The sequence below is a fragment of the Gekko japonicus genome, unplaced genomic scaffold, assembly GCF_001447785.1.
Source record: "Gekko japonicus isolate JY-2015 unplaced genomic scaffold, Gekko_japonicus_V1.1 scaffold98, whole genome shotgun sequence".
NCBI classification, from domain to species: Eukaryota; Metazoa; Chordata; class Lepidosauria; order Squamata; family Gekkonidae; genus Gekko; species Gekko japonicus.
The window spans coordinates 591,470-613,879 of record NW_015164668.1 but is presented as its reverse complement, the minus strand read 5'-3'; the positions used below and the strand labels follow the sequence as shown (position 1 = coordinate 613,879).

Below are 22,410 nucleotides of genomic sequence, written 5' to 3'. Positions count from 1 at the left end.
CACAGGCTGGATGTGATCTCGTCTAGGAAGATCCATCAACAGCCTGGCTGCAGCATTCTGCACCAGCTGCAGCTTCCGAATTTGCGACAAAGGCATCCCCATGTAGAGAGCGTTACAGTAGTCTAGCCTCGAGGGGACCGTCGCCTGGATCACTGTAGCCAGGTAATCTCGGTCGAGGAAAGGAACCAACTGCTGCGCCAGCTGAAAATGGTAAAAGGTCGACTTGGCGGTGGCTGCCACCTGGGCCTCCATCGTTAAGGAGGAGTCCAGGAGCACACCCAAACTCCTAACCTCCGACGATGGCACCAAAGGAGCCCCATCGAAGGTCGAGAGAGGGAGCCCCAACCCCGAACTGATCTGACTCAGGCCCAGGACCTCCGTTTTTGCCGGGTTTAGTTTCAGCCGACTCATTCTGAGCCAACCAGCCACGGCCTGTAACACCCGATGAAGGTCATTCGGGGCGGAGTCCCACCGACCGCCCAGCATCAGATAGAGCTGGGTGTCATCTGCATATTGATGGCACCCAAGCCCACAACTCCGGGCAATCTGGGCAAGGGGGTGCATGTAGATGTTAAACAACATCGGGGACAGCACCGCCCCCTGAGGCACCCCACATTCAAGAGGCCACCTCCGGGACCGCTGATCCCCTATCGCCACCCTTTGTCGGGGACACCCTTTGTCCCCGACCTTGGATACCGGACTTTCTCTGGTGTCCAGGAAGTCCAGGGTGAGGATGGGGGGGGACAACTGGGGAACGGAACAGAAGACAGATGTTGCTGTCAGGACACACACAGTAAATCTGGTAGGGGAGAAGGGACAACATTGGACCAAACAGCCCATCTGATCGCACCCTAAATGGGATCGTTGCCATAGCAAAAGGCTACGGTCCCAAATCTGGCAGGCAACCGAGACCATGATTTGGGAGCTGGCTATCGAGTACGGCTGCTCTGCAGTGCCCATCAACACATGATCTCAAAGAAGAGGGAGCACCTGCCGGTAGCACCTTCCAGTGCTCTTCGTCCTCTGCTTACGCCAAGTCGTGGCTGAACTGCAAAGCTTGATCAGGCGGGCTTTTAAGTCTGCACCAGCCAGGTCACCTTTTAGTCCCCTCTTTGATGAACATCAGTGCCACGAACAGCCCAATGTGGGAAGCAAAGCAGGGTTACTCATGGTCAGTACTTGGATGGGAGACGGTCAAAGACGACCAGGCTTGCTATGCAGAAGAAGGCCTCTGCTCATCCCTTGCTTTGAAAACCCTACAGGGTCGCCATAAGTCACTTGCAGCTTTGACAGCACTTAATTTTTTTTTAATGAATGCCATCCTCCTAGCGGCTGCCCAGAGTTGGCCGAAGAGGAGACAGGGGTGCCCCAATCTGTTTACTGACATAAGCCTCGGCTGACTTTGCCCCCTTGGGTTTAGCAGTTTGGTGCAGTGGTTAAGTGCACGGACTCTAATCTGGGAGAGCCGGGTTTGATTCCCCATTTCTCCACTTGCACCTGTTGGACGACCTTGGGCAAGCCGTAGTTCTGGCACAACTGTTCTTGAAAAAGAGCAGTTTCTGTCAAGAGCTCTCTCAGCCCCACCTACCTCACAGGGTGTCTGTTGTGGGGAGGGGAAGGGAAAGGAGTTTGTAAGCCGCTTGGAGACTCTGAGTGAAGGGCGGGGTATAAATCCAATCTCTTCTCTTCTTCTTCTTAGCAAGCGAAGACGCCGCACCTGCCTCTTCCAGGCTTCCACCTCCAGCTGCTGCTCTCCCCACCTCACCCCTACTAAATGTTAAGAACATAAGAACATAAGAGACGCCAATGTTGGATCAGGCCAAAGGCCCATCCAGTCTAACACTCTGTGTCACACAGTGGCCAGAAATACCAGGTGCCATCAGGAGGTCCACCAGTGGGGCCAGGACATTAGAAGCCCTCCCACTGTTGACCCCCCCAAGCACTAAGAAGACAGAGCATCACTTGCCCCAGAGCCCCTATTTATACCTTGTGGCTAATAGCCACTGATGGACCTCTTCTCCATATGCTTATCTAATTCCCTTTTGAAGCCGTCCATGCTTGTAGCCGCCACCACCTCCTGTGGCAGTGAATTCCATGTGTTTGCTGTGGGTCTTGCTGCTCTTTGGGAGTTGCAACTGCGGGCAGCCTGTGGCACCAGACCATTTTGCTTGGCATCCTGGGCCAAGTCTCCACCCAAGCAAACCAGCAGTGGGGGAAAAAGCAACAGGCATGGCTTATGCCCATCATCGCCTCTGAGATCTGCACAGCTACCAGCTGAGTTCAAGGCAAATACCTGGGATGCTGGCAGTGCCTTGAAGGCTTGGCTTGCTTCAAGCATGTCTCAGAATACCACCCTCATCCCCATCACCACCACCACCACTTTATGTGCTGGCACACCTCTGGCTCCCCAGGGCTGACTTATCCATTAAGCACAGAAGGCACAGTGCCTAGGGCCCATGATACTTTTAGGGGCCCATGAAAATGTTTTAAATTTTGCCTAAAACACACACACACACAAAATGTTGTATTTAAAGTTCTATCAAAAACAATTTTTAATTCACCTTGACACAGAGAGTACTCCATCTTTCTGTGTTATACCTCTGAGGATGCCAGTCACAGCTACTGGCGAAACGTCAGGTTCTACAATGCCAAGACCACGGCCACACAACCCGGAAAATCTACAGCAACTAATTTTTAATATTGATATTATTATGGTGGGAGGGATGCATAAAGGCAAAAGTGCCCAGGGCCCACGAAAGGCATCATGCGGCCCTGGCGGCTTGCCCTCATTTTGAATCCACTGCTATCCCTAAAGGAAGACAGTCTTGATTCAGAAATCAAATATTCCCTTTTCTCAGAAAGCACTGCTCGGCTCTCTACTGCTGAGCGGACATTTGTTCTCTGTTTCCAGGAACACTGACACTAACTCTGCCCTCCGACTTATGATGGCCAGCTGGAGTCACTGGGCTCCCACGTACTCCCGCATCATTGTTCAGTCACATGTTCCAGGAGCACATTCCGTGTCATCCCACACCGAACTCACACGTTTACAGATCACCAAGCTGCATCGAAACCATTGACTGGTCAGCATGCACCAAGCGGTAAAAGTAGAGGTAAAGGTTCCCTTGCTCGAAAGCCAGTCGAGTCCGACTCTAGGGGTGCAGTGCTCATCTCCGTTTCAAAGCCAAAGAGCCAGCGCTGTCCGAAGACATTTCCGTGGTCATGTGGCCGGCATGACTAAACACCAAGGCGCACGGAACGCTGTTACCTTCCCACCAAAGTGGTACCTATTTATCTACTTGCAGTTTCTTGCTTTCGAACTGCTAGGTTGGCAGGAGCTGGAACTAGAGACAGGAGCTCACTCCGTCATGCGGCAACTCGGGTCTCGAACTGCTGAACTACTGACCTTCCACAGCCTGCAGTTCAGCGTCCATGCACCAAGCAGTAAACAGGGTCAAATAGGAAGTCTCCAAATCCACTGCTGTTTCTCGACCCAAACAGCAAGATGGGCTTCAAGCAGAGGCTTGTGACCTGCCCCTGCTGGGGAGTCTGTGCCAGCTTCCTTGTGTAACTTCCCCCACCTCATGACACTTAGGGAAATGACTAATTGCCCGGTGTGGATCAGCCCCCCTACTGAATTCCAGCATGAATTCTTTATCAGGCCTCATGCAATATTCACTGTGACCTATTTTACAAAACATATGGACCCGATAGGTGCAGCACTTGCATGGGAAACTGGAAGAAATTGTGTTTTGTGCCCACTGTAAGGAACAGTGTAGGGTCTGGAATAAAGGGCAGTGCTGGACCTCCTGATGGCACCTGGTATTTTTGGCCACTGTGTGACAGAGTGTTGGACTAGATGGGCCATTGGCCTGATCCAACATTGGCTTCTCTTATGTTCTTAAGGTGCTTTTACACCATTACAATAGCCTTTTTGGGTTCCATATGGCCCTCTTCCCCTCCCACAAACCTAAACTAAACAACCCAACCTCTTTCACTTAAAGAATTAAAGTCATATATGCACACAACCAATATATAAGGAGCAGTCATGCACACTTTTGAACCATTTTGTCCTCGAGTGCGGGTGAGATTGTGGCAGACTCTCCATTTCAGTAGGGGACCATTGGTGGAAGAGGTGGGAATGAATTCTCCAAGGCAGTAATTTGATTCTGCTGCCTGGTTTAAGCCTGCTGCATCAGATATTCTCTGGTGTGAACTGTCAGCATCTAGCAATTATTTTTTTTTTAAAGGATGATGTTTGGAATTCCTTTAGAGCCCCGTTTTCCCCCTGTCCGCACAACCATGCATGCAACCCTCTTCCTCCAGTTACCTATTATGACACACCACCTACAGCAAGAAACCCAGATTCACTGCCTACTTGACTACAAAGATTGGGGTGTGTGTGTGTTCTTGGGCAAGACTTTTAGCTCACAGCTGAAGCCTACCTTGCAGGGTCATTGGGTGACTAATCTATTACTCAGAGCTCTTTGGAGAAAGGGAGAACTGCACGTAATACATTAGTAAAACGCAGCAACAAGGGCCATGGCATTTTCGTGGTACCATCAGTTGGAGAGCTCAAAGGGCAACTGTATCTGCACACTCAACTGTAAAGAATTTGCCACCTAAAAGCTCCAGCAGCCTGAAAGCCGTGCTCTCACCCACAGAGCAAATGACAACTCTGGCTGATAGCTGCAGTAACCCGATGTAAACACGACTGCAGCTGAGCTGATGTACCGGGCCAAGCAGACAAAGCCCCCTTGCCCCAGTAGTTATGGGTCATCATGCAAGTGATTCCGCATTGCAGCACTGCTGGTTATGTGAACAAAAGTACAGGGAGCTACAAAATGAGCCAGGTGCGTGGGCAAACGTGCACGGTGTCTGACAAACAATTGCTTTCTGCAAAAATGGGTGAGAACGACCTAAGATTGGCTTACACAGCATCATTATGCTCCCATCTGTTTCGTCTTCACAACAACTTGGTGTGGCTGGTGAGGCTGAGAAAGTGACTGGCTCAAGGTCACCCAATGAGTTTCCATGGCAGAGGGGGGGATCTGTACCTTCACCTCCCAGATCGTAGTGAAATTCACTGACCCACTACACCACAATGGCTCCCCAAGCTGAAGAGGCAAAAATATCACATCTGGGAAGGTCTGGCAGAGACCAGGTGCTCAGAGCCACCTTCGGCCCCCAGACCAGGGTTGCCAGCTCTGGGTCAGGAAATACATGGAGATTTTGGGGGTGGAGCCTGAAGAAGGTGGGGTTTGGGGAGGGACTTCAAGGATATAGAGACCACCCTCCAAAGCAGCCATTTTCTCCAGGGGAACTGGTCTCTGTCGCCTGGAGATCAGTTGTAATAGCAGGAGATCTCCAGACACAACCTGGAGGTTGGCAATTCTACCCCAGACAAAGAATCCCCCTGAAACATCACCCTCCCCATCCTCCACTCCTGGCTGTCCTGGTTGGCCTTCATGACCAGTAGAACACCTGGTGCATTTTCCCAGTGCTATGTACTTTCCTTCCGTGGTCCGCAAATGAAAAGCTACGCGGCACAGCTAATTCAAACAGTAGCTGAATGTAGCCCGTGCACCTATGGGCAAGAACAAACAGCTGGAGACCAATTATCGGCTCCCAGTTAATTGGGAGAACATGTGAGGGGGTTCAGCATTCCTCTCCTCTAACATCTTATTGGGGACATGGAAGGAGCCCATGATCCCTGTTTGTCACTGGCAGATGGCAGCCGATTGTCATGCACAAGTACAACTGTATCAGCAAAAGCAGCTCACGCCGCAGCAGAGGCCAAATGAGCAACACATCACAATGTGTTAATTAGCAATGTGGAACCGAGAAAGAGATGTGGGGGAGAGAAGAATGTAGCAGACACAGCCCACTAAAATAAAGCCATGCGTCCCTTGTGGGGGGAAAGTAGAACAGGAAGTTTGTAAAACCACAACAGGCTAAGCTAAAAAGGAATGGGCACTCTACCTGGCAAAGAGTTCTAGATACATTTTTTAACCTGTCCTTCTTCCAAGGAGCAGCCTCAATAGTCCACTGACTAGCCTAAGCTTGTCAGAGCTTGGAAGCTAAGCAGGGTCAACCATGGTTAGTACCTGGATGGGAGACCACGGTTGGGAGGGTCAGGGCTATTGGCAGAGTAATTGACACAGCAACGGTGCACAACCTGATTAAAGAGTAGATAAAGGTTTATTTAGGAACTAACATACTTGATAGGAAAGAGGAGAGACAGAGATAGGTTCCTAACTGTAGTGTATTCAATAGCTGACATTGAACGCATATGTATGTGAACCATCCCATTGCCATCTCATGTTAAGCTTCAGCCTGGGCTAGGATCCTAATGTAACCAATAGGAGCACTAGCCCAGGATGTGTCATCCAATCACCTTGTAGAGCGGGATCGCTTGTGATTGGCCTTTATCTATTCAACCTGATAGGTTGTTATTTGTACAGTGGCCATGGCTATATTAGCCGGGAATGTTTAAATACAGAGCAGCTAGTGTATGAACTTTGATGGGTTCTGGCTGGCGATTGTTGTACCGTGTTGGAGTTGTAACGAAGCTGAAGAATAAAAGCCGCATTCTTGCTGAATCACTCTCCGACTCCTTGTTAAGTTCGCAACTTAACACTAACTACATCTCTAGCTGAGAGAAAGGGTAAGGGAGTGTGGCACTTCTGAGAAGAAGGGGGAAATTGCCCTGAGAGTAGCAATGTGGAGACAATATGTTGTCGAAGGCTTTCATGGCCAGTGTTCATTAGTTGTTGTAGCTTTTCCATGCTGTATGGCCATGGTCTTGGCATTGTAGAACCTGACGTTTCGCCAGCAGCTGTGACTGACATCCTCAGAGGTATAGTACAGAAAGATGGAGGGTGAATGTGTCACACTGACACAGAGAGTACTCCATCTTTCTGTGCTATACCTCTGAGGATGGCAGGCACAGCTACAATGCCGAGACCACGGTCATACAGCCCGGAAAATCTACAACTAATCTGGAGACAGACGAGGAACGACACTTAACAGGAGAGAGCAGGTGCTGTCTTCACTACCCTATCTGTCTTCTTCTTGCCCCCTTCAGCGTCTTTTCTTCTTCTTTGTACACCAGACATTGTCTTTTCCAACAAGGGAAACCACCAAGGAAACCAGAGTTGCTATGCAGAGGAAAGGCCTGGCAAACCACCTCTGCTCATCTCTTGCCTTGAAAACCCCATGAGGGGGTCACTGTATGTGGGACGTTTTCTGCAGTGTCAAGTTTCCCCCTGCCTGCTCTTCTGTTCATCCGCGGCTTTCCCTCGTTTCTGCAGATGATTTCTCCCTCCCAGGAGCAAAAACACAGCGGCGCAGCATGGGAATTCCAGGAGCCAGGGAAGTCTGATGCTGCAAAGCAGCAGGGAACAAACTGCGTTTTCTGTGCCTGGGACTGCGAAAACGTCTGTGGAAATGAGAGAAAGCAGCGGATGGATACAAGTACAGGCATGGGGAAACTTGACACTGCGGAAAACGTCTCAGTTGCAACTTGATGGCGCTTTATTATTATTATTCTTCCTCAGGGAAGTTCGGAGCAGTGTATATGATTCTCCCCCTCCCCATTTGGCCTTCCGAATCACCACGTGATGGCCGGGATCCTAGCCTGACATTCCTCACTAGAGTTTTTAACCTTATTTCGTCCTTGCAATGAATTATGCCACATTTAAAAAAAATAATAAGATCAGGTTTTTCATATTTAAAAGAAGATTCCATCAGAGTAATCTTTCCTTTTAAAAGAGTCAGACAACACAACAAACTGCGAAGAAGCTGCAAGTGGACTTGAACACAGCACATGGCTGTGCTGGCATGCAACCAAATCCTGGGTTGTGTGGAATTAACAAACCCTGGTTCACTAAAAGTATTTGCCCTCAGACATCACAGCAAATGGAAGCTCGACTGAGCCGGGAAGTGGTCAATCGGATTCTAAGTGCCGGAGGAAGAAAGAGTCTGGAAGGGCAAGGGCTGTGTGTGAGCATGGCAACACACTGAATCAATGCCCGCCTGGAGTTTAATTGCAGCATGTCACTAAATCCGAATGCCCCCCTCAGACTTCTCTTCTGTTTAAATACCCTGATCACTCACCTGAAAAGAACACTTAAGTTTTTTCCCCACGGGAATGCCATCCAGAAAAATAGGGCATGGGCTTAAATTCACATGCAAGCTCTAGGTACATGCTGTAATAAAAAAAACACCTCTCTGTCTATAATCTTTTTTTAAAAAAAGAGGTCAATCTTATAATCAGGGCCATCTTCCTTTCCAGGAAACACAGCAATTAATCATGGCAAAATGACCAGGGGCCTCAGGTCATCTTGTTCCCATATAAGCCTACCCGGCTGCCTGCCAAGAGTTACTCTTCTCTGAGGGTTTTCCCACCCACTGAGGTGAAGACAGGTAGAAAGCAGGGACCCGGGCTTTTCTGGCTTCACATCTTTAGAACACCCAGGGCTTTTTTTCTGGGGGAACGTGCCGGAATAGAGTTCCGGAACCTCTTTGACAAAATTCTTTTTTAAATTTTTTTTAAAATGTTTAAAAGTTCATGAGTTTTCAGTATACAGATTGCGAATGTCGTTTCCCTCTTCAGAGTTCTGGCACCTCTTTTACAAAAACAAAAAGCCCTGTCATATCACTTGGCATCTTCATTGCTAGCATTTAGGTGCCTGGCAAAGGCATCTCTTTTGTTCCAGTGTGAATTTGGTTGCTCTCTTTACCAGCTGTGGTTTTCAGCTTCTCCTCGTTCCAATCTGTTGCACCTGTATTTTGTGTTATTTTGATATGACTCATTTTTATTAAATTCTTTGATTAGTTATAAGCCGCTTTCAGCAGACGGCCAAGTCTTTTTAAAAGCAGAATATAAATGCTGTTAAAATAAAAAAGGGTCTGGCTTTTGAGATCATTGTAAGAGAGATTGCTGTTCTGACACGGTGAGCGTGGAGGCCAGAAATTATCACAGAAGATGCCGTTCTGTATTTCACTGAGCCTACCTAAGAAATTTCAGACTCTTTTTTTATGCTAACAATCTAAATTCTGACATTCAACGCAGACGCAAAAAATGAATATTGACAAACTGTTCTGTACTGAGCTTTCCTCAAAAGTTGCAAGCACTTAACCAGCAAGTATATGACCATGCACAGGTTCCTGTGCACACAGAGACCGAGGCATACAGAAGCCGAGAACACTGAAATACAAACACAACCATTGTGTTTTCTGTTGTACAGAATTAGATTCTGGTTAGTTGCAACTTGATACAAGCAAAGAGTTTATCTGACTCAGTAAACAAGGAAGATGAACCATTTTCCAAGAGAACAAAATATCGTTCAGAATTTAAGAAACTGCCTGTGTGATGTTTGTTTAGCGGTAAGGCCACACTGTAATGATTACATCAAGTAATTAGTATGCATTTTTGTTATGAAACTGCCAGAATTTAATCAGCGACTTCAGTTCTGTTCCATCCAGGCATAGCCACTACAGAATAGAATTCTTTTTAGGAACATAGCAAGAACAGCTGTATTGTCACCAGGGATTGATATGGTGAATGGGGAGCTGATCTTATCCTGTGTACTTCGTTTCGCTATTCTTTGCATTGTGTGCCCTTTTGCCAACTTTTAAAAAAAAGCAATAACAAAACCTCTCCTTTCTTCATCAATGTATACTATATCTGCTAACTGAGAACACGACATTTTATGCATCTGCAAAGATGGTCTCTAGTCCCCAAAAAGATCCCGCCCTGATAAAAACTGTTAGTCTTTAAAGTGCCCCAAGGCTGAAGTTTGAATCATGGGAGTTGAACTGCCTCGCTCTAATCTGAATTCTGATGCCGAACTCTATATATTTATTTACTTTATTTCTTTCCCACCCTTCTCCCCAACAGGGAACCCAAGTGGCTTACATTGTTGTCCTCTCATCCATTTTACCCTCACAACAATCCTGTGAGGTAGGTTAGGCCGAGAGAGTGTGACCGGCCCAAGGTCACCCAGTGAGCTTCCATGGCACAAGTGGGGATTTGAACTGGGGTCCTGAAGATCCCAGTCTGACACGCTAACCACTACGCCACGCTGCCTTAATGAAATGGCTGAATTAAGGCCCAGAAATGTTAGAATACACACAGCTTTGCCTGCAGCCGCTGAGGAAGGAAAGCAGGCACTGAGGCTTAGAACAAATTACCTGCTCCCGTCCCTGGCATTATCCAAGACTTCCCACCCACGCAGCAGTACACTGCATCTTGCCTCCCAAAATCTCTCGCCGTATCCTTTGACAGAGGCAGCAACGTAATGCTCTGCCAAATCTCAAAAAAGCCATTTGCAGACACACAATGTTTTAAAGTGCTTTGCCAAGCCGAACAGACACACGTACAGCACCAACCCGGAAACAGGATCTGCGGCTGCGACGCACGGACACCCACAAGCTCCACGGCTATCATGGGGAAAGCCAGAAGTGCCACAGCTGGGGGGGGGGCGATGATCACTGCCCCCAAAGAGTCTACTATCCTGGCTTTGTCCTCAGATGTAGGAGAGGAGAAAGGAAGCCTTGGGAAAAGATACGACTGCTCTTGCATAAATGGCTTGAAGAGGGGATTAGTGAAATCCTGGGGATTTTTTCGTGGTGACTCCTCACTGCTGGCCAAACCTCTGTGTTCAGACAGGACCCAGAACAGAGGCACTAGCATCTCTCCTTGAGAGACTTCATAGTGCATCTGTCTGGCTACTGCTGGTTGTGTTCAGACAGGACCCAGAACAGAGGCATAGTGCATCTGTCTGGCTGCTGCTGGACCAACAGGTGAGATGGACCTTTAGTCAGGCTGGGTGTGAAAAAAATCTAGCCATTAGAAAACAACAACTGCAAGAATTCTCTTGGCTCCCACACCACCTTTGCTCTTAATAAAAATAAAAGAGAGAGAGAAAGAATGTGTGCACTCCTTCAAAGCCAGGCAGAACACGACTTTGGCCACAGGCATTGTGTCCAGCTCATGTATTCTTCTGTGCTGTGCTGTTCAGGCTGCATCTACCGCAACGGATCACTGTGGAGGGGAAGAACTACACTTTGGGAAGGAGACAGAGGAAAAGGCAGACATGCCTTGTGGCCAGATCCAAAGATAGCACGACAGGCTCCACGGAGGAAGCCTTCTAGGGCTGATGGTCAGGGGACACTGGCCCTCAGCCAGGAGTGTCTGGATCCGTCTACCCACAAGCAACCTGTGCCTGGGGCAGGTGGAAGAGATTTGTGTCACAGTGCTGGCAACTGGCCTGAATGGCAGCAAGGCAAAGGGGCACAGTGCGGTCAGCCCGTTTCTCCCCACTGTTCCACAGCTGTTCTTCCTTCCATTCTAGCCCAACTTTTCTCCAATAAAGGATCCAAGGAAGATAACCAAGTACTACAGGGAAGACAAGGGGAAAAAATTTAGATGTGAAGGAGTGCCCTCCGACTGAACAGGAGGGAAAGGCCCTGGAGGAAGACAAGAAGCAATGGGGCAGAGGCCTACCCAAGCTGTCCATCTGGCTGAGGCTGCAGCATATATGGAAGTAACATAAGGGGAAGCTTTGGACCCTGACATGAATAGCCCAGGCAAGCCTGATCTTGTCAGATCTCGGAAGCTAAGCAAGGTGGACTCTGGCAAGTACTTGGATGGGAGACCTCCTTGGAATACCAGAGGTGGGAGGTGGGGGGTAGGCTTTATTCAGCCACCTCTCTGAATATCCTCCAGGCCTCCAGTAGGTGACAGTCACGAGAGGTCGCCATGACTTCCAGGTGCATACACACTGAAATACGTACACATGCACACACACAATAAAAAAAAAGAGGGTAAGCTTTGGCCTCTACATCCTGTTTGCTGGCCTTCCAGGGTCACTATGCAAAACAGGATGCTGGACTAGACGGACCACTGGTCTGATCCAGCAGGCCTGCTCTGATGCTCTCAAGAACATGGTTAAGGGGCTTGCTTCTTCTGGCAACAAAGCCCCCAGCTGAGAGACGCATCTCTTTTGCAATCACAGCAGACTTCCCTGCCCAGGATTTCCATGATGTTTGGACATATACCAATAACAGCTGGTCCATTACAAAAGAAAGGAAGGTGTCTGCAAAGCTGCTCTAAAGAGACAAGGGGAGCAGGGCCAGCCCTACCCAAGATGCACTGCAGGCATTGCCTGGGGTGGCACATCTCCAGGGGCTATAAACAAACTAGAAAAACCACTCTCTTCTGATTCCATACAAGTGAATGGAGCAGGGGAAAGAACGACAACTGGGGTTAGGCTGGAGCAGAGGTCATTTCGGGGGAGATCGCGGGGGATCGCAGTTCCCCCGGGTGAGGTGCAGGGGGGCGGGGCACATGACGAAGCCCTGCCCCCTGCTTCCGGCCACCATGCTTCCAGCCCTCATTCAGCCAGGAGGAGGCAGGAGAAGAGGGAGGGTAAGTTGCTTCCTCCCTGTCTCTCCCCACCCCTGCCTGCCTGGGGCCAGGGAGGGCCTTGGCGGGGCTTCCTCGCACTCCCGCTGGCCTTGCAGGTCCACCGCTGGGCCCCTGATGTCAGGGTGTGTGGCATATGCTAATGAGTTATGCTAATGAGTTTCCCCTAGCTCTTTTTCTACGAAATGACCCCTGGGCTGGAGGAAAAACTCCAACCTTCTCACGCCTTGCACAGAAACCTAAAGGAGGGCACACAAAATACCTTGCACAGCTGGACTGTTTATTAGAGAAGCACATTCACAGTCAAGGAGACTCGGCAGAGAGACAGCTGAGAAAACAGGTCACAGTGTGAGCCCAACTTGGATACTGAAGATAATGCTGAGGGATGGGGCTGGCTCAAGTTTACGGTGCTGTGTGCAAATCCATGCAATGGAGTAACTAGGTTAGCACTCCGGGCTTTTTTGTGTGTGTGTGTGAAGCCAAATCAAACTGAATTCTGTGGACAGCAAGAAGTTCACAAGCTTATAGATCTGCTTTCACTGTGCAGAGTTTATCCCGCTTTTGCTAAACACAGGGAGGGATAAAGCCCAAGAAGCCTCGCCGGAGCAATACAAATTCTACTATAGCCCTCTGCAGGTGTCATCCACTTTCTTTGCTTTTTATGACTACTGCTAGTTTGGCTGTTTATGAATCACTTTATGGCTGTTTTTATTGCTGGTTTTTATGGTTTTGTGTTTTATGCATGCACGGGTTGCTTTTTTTGAATTTTTATTAGTCACTTCTAGTATGTCGCGGGAGAGCCAGCCTATAAATCTCCTAAATAGGTTTTTAAAAATGAGTTTTATCTCTAAGAGCGACAAGTCTATTAAAAATGTAAAAGAAAGAAAGTGAAGATGCATTCAGTGCTAAACTCTGCTTATGAAGCCAAATTCTGTACTTGTTGCAGGGTACAGTCATAAAATGGCAGCCTGTTATTCAAGAAACACGTTGTGGCTCGAGGAAGCAGAGCGGTTTAGGGTCCAAAAGGCCCTACTTCTACCCACTGAAGAACAGCTGGTTTTGCAGAAACTGCTTCTGGGTCAGGGTCAGGGACCCACCATACAGCACACACAGCAGTCCATTTTGTTACTAAGAGGTGATTGCACTATAATTGCACTGCAGTCATCATCCAATAACTGGGTTTTCCTACGTGAAGAAGACAATATAGTTGCAAACCATTGCTACAGTGCAATGTGTGGATGCAGCTCATTTAGCCAAGCAGTTAGTTCAGTTTGTACCTGCAAATGTACCCTCACACCTAGCGGTGTACACATGCTCCTCCATGTGCTCTCCCTCACGCTTGTCTTTTTCCCTCTGCTGCAGCCAGATCATTAAACATTGTCTTCTCATCCAAATTCGATTTACTCTTCAATCACTGGCTGCTTGCTTGCTCACCACAGGAGTGGAAGCAGAATGACAATATCCAGAGTCTGTACTCCACTCACCAGCTACCTAATTCTCCCTTTATATAGGCATGGGCTTTTTCTGAAATAACAAAAAGGTTTCCATTGCCACTTGTCAAACATAGCAGCTGCAAGATTCGCCCAAGAGGGTAAAGATCAATATGCTTCCTATCTGTCTGGTAAATTATGCTATTAAATGAACTGAACTTAAATGGCAATTACTCTTGAAAAACTTCAGTCCGCTACGGCACTCCCGGTCAGTAACAGAGCTCACCACTGGACAAAAAGAAACAACTTGTTCATTTTTGCCAGCGGACCAAGCGTCAGGCAAGAGCCAGTCTCCACCAGCATATTTTATTTATTCATTCGATTTTTATCCTGCTCCTTTCCCTGCCAAGCAGCGCTCATGGCTTCCCCCCCCCCCTTCTTGGTCAGCACGGCTCATACCATGAACAAACAGTTTGGATGTCACAAGCATCCACGCCAGAACCTGTACTGGCGTACCTGAGAATCTGTCCCACAATAAAATCTGGCGCAGAATTGCCCAGGAGTGTTGCCCAGGAGTACGCAGGCATCAGTGCAGCAACCACAAAGGCCAGCAAGGAGACCAGCAATACCAAGCCAATGTGTAAACAAACGCCACTGGAGATGCACCCTAAGCCAGTGGCTGGCTCTGCAAGACAGCCTGTCCCAGTCTACTCTTCCCTGTGCTCAGAGGCACAGGAATGCAGGCAATCGAGGTGCCAATCACCTACATGTGCGGAGATGCTTGGGTAGATCTACGACCAGGAACTCTGAAAGCCACAGGGAATAGTGTTAATGTGTGGGTGTGAGAAAGACAGCAGCTGGCACAAGGTCACCCCCCAAGTAAGCTTATCTGAAATTCCCTGTTATAGTGATACTGCCTTATTGCTCTTACAGCCCAGTTCAAGGGTTTGTCTACAAAACTGGCCACACACACATATATATGAGAGAGAGAGACAGAGAGAGACAGAGAGAGACAGAGACAGGCACCACTCTGGAAATAACATTTTGATACCAGGGCTCATGTCACTCACATCATTAGCATTATCTGGTTGAAGCTGGCAATATCTCAGAGCATGTGCTGAACACCTTTTCAACACTGCTGAGTAACCACAGTCAGTTGACTTTGACAGACTGTGTTTGCTCGAATTCTGCTGAGATATACCTAACGGGAGGTGGAACAGACAATGGTGGTGAATCATCCCTTTCTGTGTTTTCTGAAGAACCTTCTATGGCATTTCTCTGCTCATTGAACTAATGAACGGATACGTCTTAAGATCAATGACATTCCTTGGGAGATGACTGCTAATTAATTGTTTTATGCTTCATTAAGGAGTCCTGTTGGATAACATGGAAAAAGAAGACATTTTCTCTTTTTGCTAACCCCTATGTTAGTCCCTCTGGTTGGGTGAGCTGAATTTTGGTTGTAGCACTCAGTTCTCAGTGGGGAAATATATCTAAATTAGTTGGCATTAACTTTGTTGAGGTCAGAATTAGGATTGGATATTGCACTTCAGCTGCAACCCTAAGTATACTTCCCTGAGAGTAAGCCCTGTTGAATAAAATGGGACTTACTTCTAACTAGACCAGCTTAAGATTGTTTTCTACAGCAGCACATCCACCCTGACCGGACTTTGTACTGTTTGATAACTAGGAAGTCAGATAAAGCATCCAGCACTTTACAAGTCTGATTTCTTATGTCAATGACTGCTCATAAACATATCACTTGCGTCAATTAGTAACAATCCTTCTTGAAATTTATTGTCTCAACTACCCTACTATCACTTCAATTCTTGACTTTTTTTCCTGTTCTTTCGATAACTAATCACAGTTTAATCCTCTCTTTGAAATATCATTTCAGGGACTACAAAACCACCTTATTACTAATATGTTATGCTCAGGGGTCTTGTTGTAAAAAAAGAGCTGCCGGAGCTCATTAGCATAACTCATTAGCATAACTTATTTGTATATGCCATGCCCCCTGACATCACCGGAAGTGACAGAAGGCCACACCCCCTGACATCACCGGAAGTGTGTCAGAAGGCCCGGCTACTTACCCTCCTGCTTCATCCTCATTCCCAAACAGAATGAGGATCGAAGCAGAGGGCGGGGTAAAGAAGGGGGCGGGGCTTCACCACGTGACCGCCCCGCCCCCTAGAGGTTCTCTTCCGGAGCTCCGTACCTGAGAGCTCCCCCCCGACTAGAGCCCTGGTTATGCTATACATTTGGTTACCTTTGGATTGGAAATGTATGAGATGAATTAGCATTTAATATGCTGCCACTTACCAATGATTAAAGTTTAGGTTAATTTCCTTGTAATTATTAAGAACTTCTCAGATAAAATCTTGGAACGTTGACAAATATCTTAATGGAAATCTCATCAACTAAAAAGCTGCCTAGATTTGAGAAAGAAGCAAAGAGATGCCTAAAACAGGGAAAGTTCTATCATGTGTTTAGTCTTTCTGACCCGTATCTTCATTGAATCAAGATTTTAAGATCTTAACAAAAATGACTGCAAACAGATTAAAAGAACTGATTTTTAATCACGTTGACCATGACCAGGGCTCATCAGAGATGGTAAAATAGCAACTAATATTATAAAACTGTTGGACATAATTACATTGGCAAATAATCTCAATGACAAATGTGCTTGGATGCAGAAAAGGTATTTAATCATGTTGAGTGGTTGTATTTACAGTCAGTTTTAGACCATTAACATGGGTAGTACATTTAAAGAATGAGGTTCTTCAATGTGCTATATGCCTATTATTAATGTTCTGGTTAATGGGTACTTGTCTGTGTTTCCCATCTAGGTGAGGCATCAAGGATTTCCACTTTTACAATTACTCTTTGGATTACTCAGAGAGAGCTTTGCTTTCACTCTTACAGAATGTATTTCTGTTTCAAGATTCACAGCAGACAATCCCTCCTTATATATAATTGAGTAGTGGGTGCCAAAGTTCTAATTCTAAAATGCACTCCCTTAGTGTATGGCTGATGGCACTGTTCCTCAGCATATATCTCCACCAATCAGAAGGCAAAGCCCGGGTCCCGCCCACACCACAACTGCTGCGACAACCTGGTCTTTTGCATATGGAAGCTGATTGGACTTCACTCCATTCCACACCTCAAACTCCCCGCCCCGCAAGGCAGTTGGAATGTCAGTTGCATATGGAATCTGCTGTATTCTGGTGGTGTGCAGGTCCCAGGTTCATGTTTTAAAAGCAGACTGACACTGTTTGCCCAAAGCCAGAGCACTCTCCCAGAGCCTCTTTCTAGATCCCGTTGTATTTATTTCCACAACGGGCCTTATTTCTAGTGCAGACAATATAGCCCTAACATCTTGCTAGCAGCAGCTGAATAAGATCTCGGCTGAATTTGTTTCTCCTCTGCTTGCAGGTGTTTAAGCTGGGCAGGGCCAAAGGTATGAGCCAAAGAGACAGAGCCAAAGGGCTCTTGGCTTACAGCATGTGGCCTTGTTTGAAACAGCCCAGGGAAGCCAGAGCTTTCTGGGATGTGGTTCAAAATATTCTTCGTTGCTTTGTTTGTTTACTTAAAATTTTATTCTGTTCATTTAAATTGTTTATTTAAACTGTACTTTCATACAGGAGAAAAACAGAATTAGAAATGCCTAAAAATAAATAAAATCACTTTGGCCAATATCCATCACTGCTGTTACCAGCTTTTGGAAACCTTTTCACAAATAGCAAGATATAGGACTTAATATCAATAAATCTGAATGGATGGGTGTTAAATACGTAGAATGCATATAAACCTGTAATGTGAATGGAAACCGTTGGAGACTGAAGCCAAAAAAGACATTTAGGAATTTAGACTATCTTCCCAAAGCTATTATTTCTGTTTATAAATCCATCTTTGGAAGCTAAAGCTGCAACACTTGAGACTTGGCAGATGATAATCTCTGGGCTGGAAAAACCAGTGAGAATCTCTGCCAAAATAATATATAATTAAAAAAAAAAAAGCATGGGGATTTGCATCTCCCAAATATTAAACCACAGCCATATCCACATACTGGGTCATATTGGATACTGCACTATCATTGCATTATAGTGATCATTCACTGCTATAGTGCAATATCCAGCTATCAATGTGTGGATGCAGCTTATTTCGTTTAGTTCAGTGGCAATGACAGGACGTCCTTGGATAGATAGGCCGTAAAGGAAGAACATGAGGCTTTAAAATCAAACTTGGAGTATTTTCATTTGGCTGCAAGAATGAGACAGGAATTTGGTTTTCTTACTGTCACACCACAATGGGCTGACCTTTTCACCATCACAACTCCAAGATTTCTTTCTTGACTAGCCACAACTTGGTCCTGTCCCATCAGAAGATGCATCAAGTTCTGTGATCAACATATACACAGCTCTCTCTTCCACCATCTACATATGGTCTGTCAAAGCACAGAGATTGTTTTTTTGCGAAGAAGGGGGTTGGAAAAACATGTCCAGCATCAGGAATTCAGTGAATTATGAACAACACAGAAGGTGGGGGGAATTCATCCCCGGCTCGCACCAGGCATCCAATGACACAGAGAAGGAACACACTGAAGCAGCCTTAACCAACACACTTTGGCTTCCCACTTCTCCCTTTGACAGGCATGAATGTGAAAACTTACTGGTTTGGGGCAATGAATGTATCTGGCGAGGCTGATGATTAGGTCGTGCGTGATGGGATCTACCAGGTTCCTGAAGCTGGCATAGCGGTACAGAACATCGTCCAGCGAAGTGGACTCCATTCCCAAATCCTGCAGAGAAGACAGCACAGGAGTTTTGTCTTACTTTTCAAAAGAGAAACAGAAACATAGAAGTTTTTGAAATATAGGAGACTGACACCCAGTTCCTGCAGAAGGGTCAAGTGAGAAGGGGTGCTGAGATCCACCACCAACACACCCCCCCGGCTTGCTCTCTGCTTCTCGTAGCCTTGTAAAACTGGTTTCCTCCATAAAGGTTTGCTGTTAACACAAATTCTGCTGAATGCTGTAAGCTAGCAGCTTGCATACAGACATCAGCTGCATCGGTGGGGGGGCAGTCTGGCCAGCTAGCATCCCACTGCACTTTTTTGTGCCTCTAGTGGAGAATTCACTCCCTCCAAGAATTAATTATCATATGGCAGTGTGTGTAGTACAGCCAGGAGTTCCTAAGATTGTCTGACAGCCAGAAGTTCTAGCTGTTTTAGCGGCATGCACCACCAGGTGGCGAGCTAGACTTGTTTTTTAAGGCAAGAGACATTTCAGAGGTGGTTTGCCATTGCCTGCCTCTGCATCATGCCCCTTGTATTCCTTGGGGGTCTCCCATCCAAGGACTAACCAGAACCAACTCTGCTTAGCTTCTGAGATCTGATTAAGATCGGGCTTGCCTGGGCCATCCAGGGTGCAAAAGGCGAGGGCTCATTTAATTAAAAAAATCAGTCCCTCCTGTCTTCCAGATGTATTTAGAGAACCATCCCTCCATTTATGTTAGTGGATCTTGTCCATCCGTCTATTTTTTACCCTTCCGCCCTTAAAAAAACCCACAACGAGGTGGGTTTTATTGTATGTTGCTGCATTATTCTTACATAAACATGAGCCAGGCATCAGATGACAGTGGGGGAGTGCTATAAAAATAAAACATATTGTCATTCTGATCAGCAGGGAACGAGACCGGGACACGGGAGGGGGGCACCTGCAAAGCCCCCAAAAGCACCCAGCAGAAATGAGTAGTGCGTGAGCAAAGGACATTTTGGCAAGGCAACCTTCAAGGGACGTGGCAGACAGCTCTGCCGGAGTCGTTGGCAAAGCACAGCTCCAGGGGAAGACACGCTACAAAGTCTGGTAAAGCTCCCCCTCTCCCCCCCCCCCAACTCCTGGCACACTTTCAGAGCTCAAGAAGCTTTTATTACAGCAAATCTTTGGAAGCCTGTTTTGTTCGGAAACTCAAAGCCCATAATTCTACTTGACTCTCTGGAGGCCAATGACAATTCACACACACACCCCACACAACTTCACCCGCATTCATTTCCCTCCCCACCAGCCCTGTACCGGAGACCCAATGGGAACACAGTTTAAAGTCGTGTGAGGCTGAAAGGAAGCCGGCCATCTGCCAGGCCATGAGCTCATTGCCGCTTTAATAGCTCCACACCTGTTCTTGCAATTGCCGGCTGAGGCATCTTTTCAGCTCTGGAGAGAAATGCAGGAAAGGGGTCTAACCTGAAGAGGCGACTTCCCTTTCAGCTGAGCTCACCAGACAATTTTCCTCTCCGCCCTCTACTCCATCGCACAGCAAGATCCACCAGAGCACACTCCTCATTCATAAAGGCAGGTTTCCATTAAAAATTCAGCAGCAGACCACAACGCCTTTATAACATTTTTATCCCAACTTTCCTCCAAGAAGCTCAGGACAAGGTACATACATGGCTCTCCCTTCCCCATTTTATCCTCACAACCACCTGTTAATCAGGACAGACCAAGACAGGGTGACTAGCCCAAGGTCACTCAGCTAGCTTCATGACAGACTGAGAACTTTAAAACTTAGTTTTTAATGTTTTCCCCTCAGTGGGGACCCAATGCAGCTTGGCTCTCCGCTCCTCTTATTTTAACCTCATAACTACCCTGTGAGGTAGGTCAGAGTGTGTGACTGGCCCAAGCTCACCCAGCAAGTTTCCAAGACAGGGTAAGGATTCAAACTTGGGTCTTCCAGACCACTCTAACCACAGCTGGGAATCAAAAAACCTAGTCCAGAGATCCCCATGGGCACTTTGGCCTATCAGCTGACTGACTAGAAAAGCACCGATCTCATCCTAGACAGGCACATCAGAGTCACAGACACTCAGGCTTGACTGTGGATACAGACCTTCTTGCATCTCAGGGCTTGGTGATTTGTCCTTGAGTGCCCCCCCCCCAACCTGAAACCAAACCGTATCTCTGCCTCAAAGAAAACAGCAGACCCTGCCACACGATAGCCATTGTACAATTGGCCATGTTCCCCCTCAGCAGCCATTTTATGATTGCTCCTTCCTTCCATGACAGTCATTTGCCTGGTACTCTTCTTTAAAATCCCAAAACACCCAACAGGCTCAACAAGGGGGGGGGGACCCCGTCTCTGTCCAACACTAATAATTAAACCACATCGGCCCACCCACATCTGAAGCTTTTTGCCTATTTGTGCTTGCATTTATAAATGTGTTCTTTTCTTCCTCTTGTTCTGAACGTTTGCTTAGAAGTGTACCATCCATTCACTTGTGCCAATCTCTTTAGGACTACTGGGAGCACTCTTTCAGTTCAACGTCAGAGGAAAAGATTTTCAGCAGGGTTCAAAAGCCCACTTTGGGGGGTACTTTATTGTAAATACACCATCTCTTTGTCATTTGAAGAGCGTGTGTTGATTTTTATCGGCTTTCTAACTATAGCATGTGTATCAAGATAATTTCTTCATATGAAGACAACAGCCATTAAAATATGGAGAACTAGACACACAAGTGCTCCTCTGGGCAGCCTGAGTTCTGGGACATGGGATGTCAGTTTCCCCTAAAAGGCACTTCACAGCTGCCAAATTATGATACTGTGGCATTCTGGCTTGTTTGGGACTGTCGATTAACCACTTAAAGAAACAAATGCAAAATGACGTTCACCTAAAACACTTAAGTTGCCTTTTGAGCAGGAAATGTTAAACATGTTGCATTAAATCAAGAGGCGCAAGAAGACCGCTGAACGCAACATTTCTACTTCTTTAAGGCTCTTTTTCACTGGCTGCAGGGTTGGCTCATCCACCCCTGAATTTGTTGCTAAAATGAACCTTGGGTAGGGCAAGAGGAATGGCCCTCTGAGCTGTCTTATTCACTGGGCTGGGCCAAGGAAATAATTTCCAAGTACTCCAGAGAGCAAGCATCCTGCAAGAGGCATTATACTGAGCAGTACTTCCAGATGATTCATGCAAGCGAGCCAGGCCACACGCTCCAAGGGGAAGAGAGGGGGGAAATCCACTCAAGATAGCCAGCTAGCCATGAAGGCATGCTGGCAAAGCACACCCAAAATTATTTAAGCAGGTTTCTGCATGCAAACATCCCAGCCTGATGTGGAGGGAAATTCCTTTGGCTAGCAAGAGGAACACATGAACACACAAAGCTGCCTTATACTGAATCAGACCACTGGTCCATCTTGGTCAGTATTGTCTACTCAGACTGGCAGCAGCTCCCCAGGGTCTCAGGCAGAGGTCTTTCATATCACCATCTGCCTGGTCCTTTTCACTGAAGATGCTGGGGATCGAACCTGGGAACTTCTGCATGCCAAGCAGATGCTGAAGGAACAAAGGCGAAGACTGTTTGTTGAGCCTTCCCTACCGGTCCTCTTTGCCTTCTTTTCACTTCCACTTGCGGCTACCTCTGATGCCACATTGGATGGCCAGCTCTAGGTTGTGAAATTCCTGGAGATTTGGGGGTGGAGCCTGCGGAGGGACTTCAGCAAGGTATACTACCACAGAGTCCACCCTCCAAAGAAATCATTTTCCTCCAGGGAAA

At 47.1% G+C, this 22,410-nt stretch overlaps 1 protein-coding gene across 1 annotated transcript in view; it reads right to left on the bottom strand.

The window, feature by feature from the left end:
* LOC107108645 (leucine-rich repeat-containing protein 75A-like) overlaps window positions 1-19,284 on the bottom strand; it is a 40,317-nt gene extending 21,033 nt beyond the window's left edge. The window contains exons 1-2 of the mRNA XM_015409121.1: window positions 19,276-19,284; window positions 18,536-18,664 (exon numbers count right to left, since the gene is read on the bottom strand). Of these exons, the coding sequence (XP_015264607.1) occupies window positions 18,536-18,664; window positions 19,276-19,284 (138 nt within the window). The remainder of the gene's footprint in view (window positions 1-18,535; window positions 18,665-19,275) is intronic.
* Window positions 19,285-22,410: the final 3,126 nt, after the last annotated feature.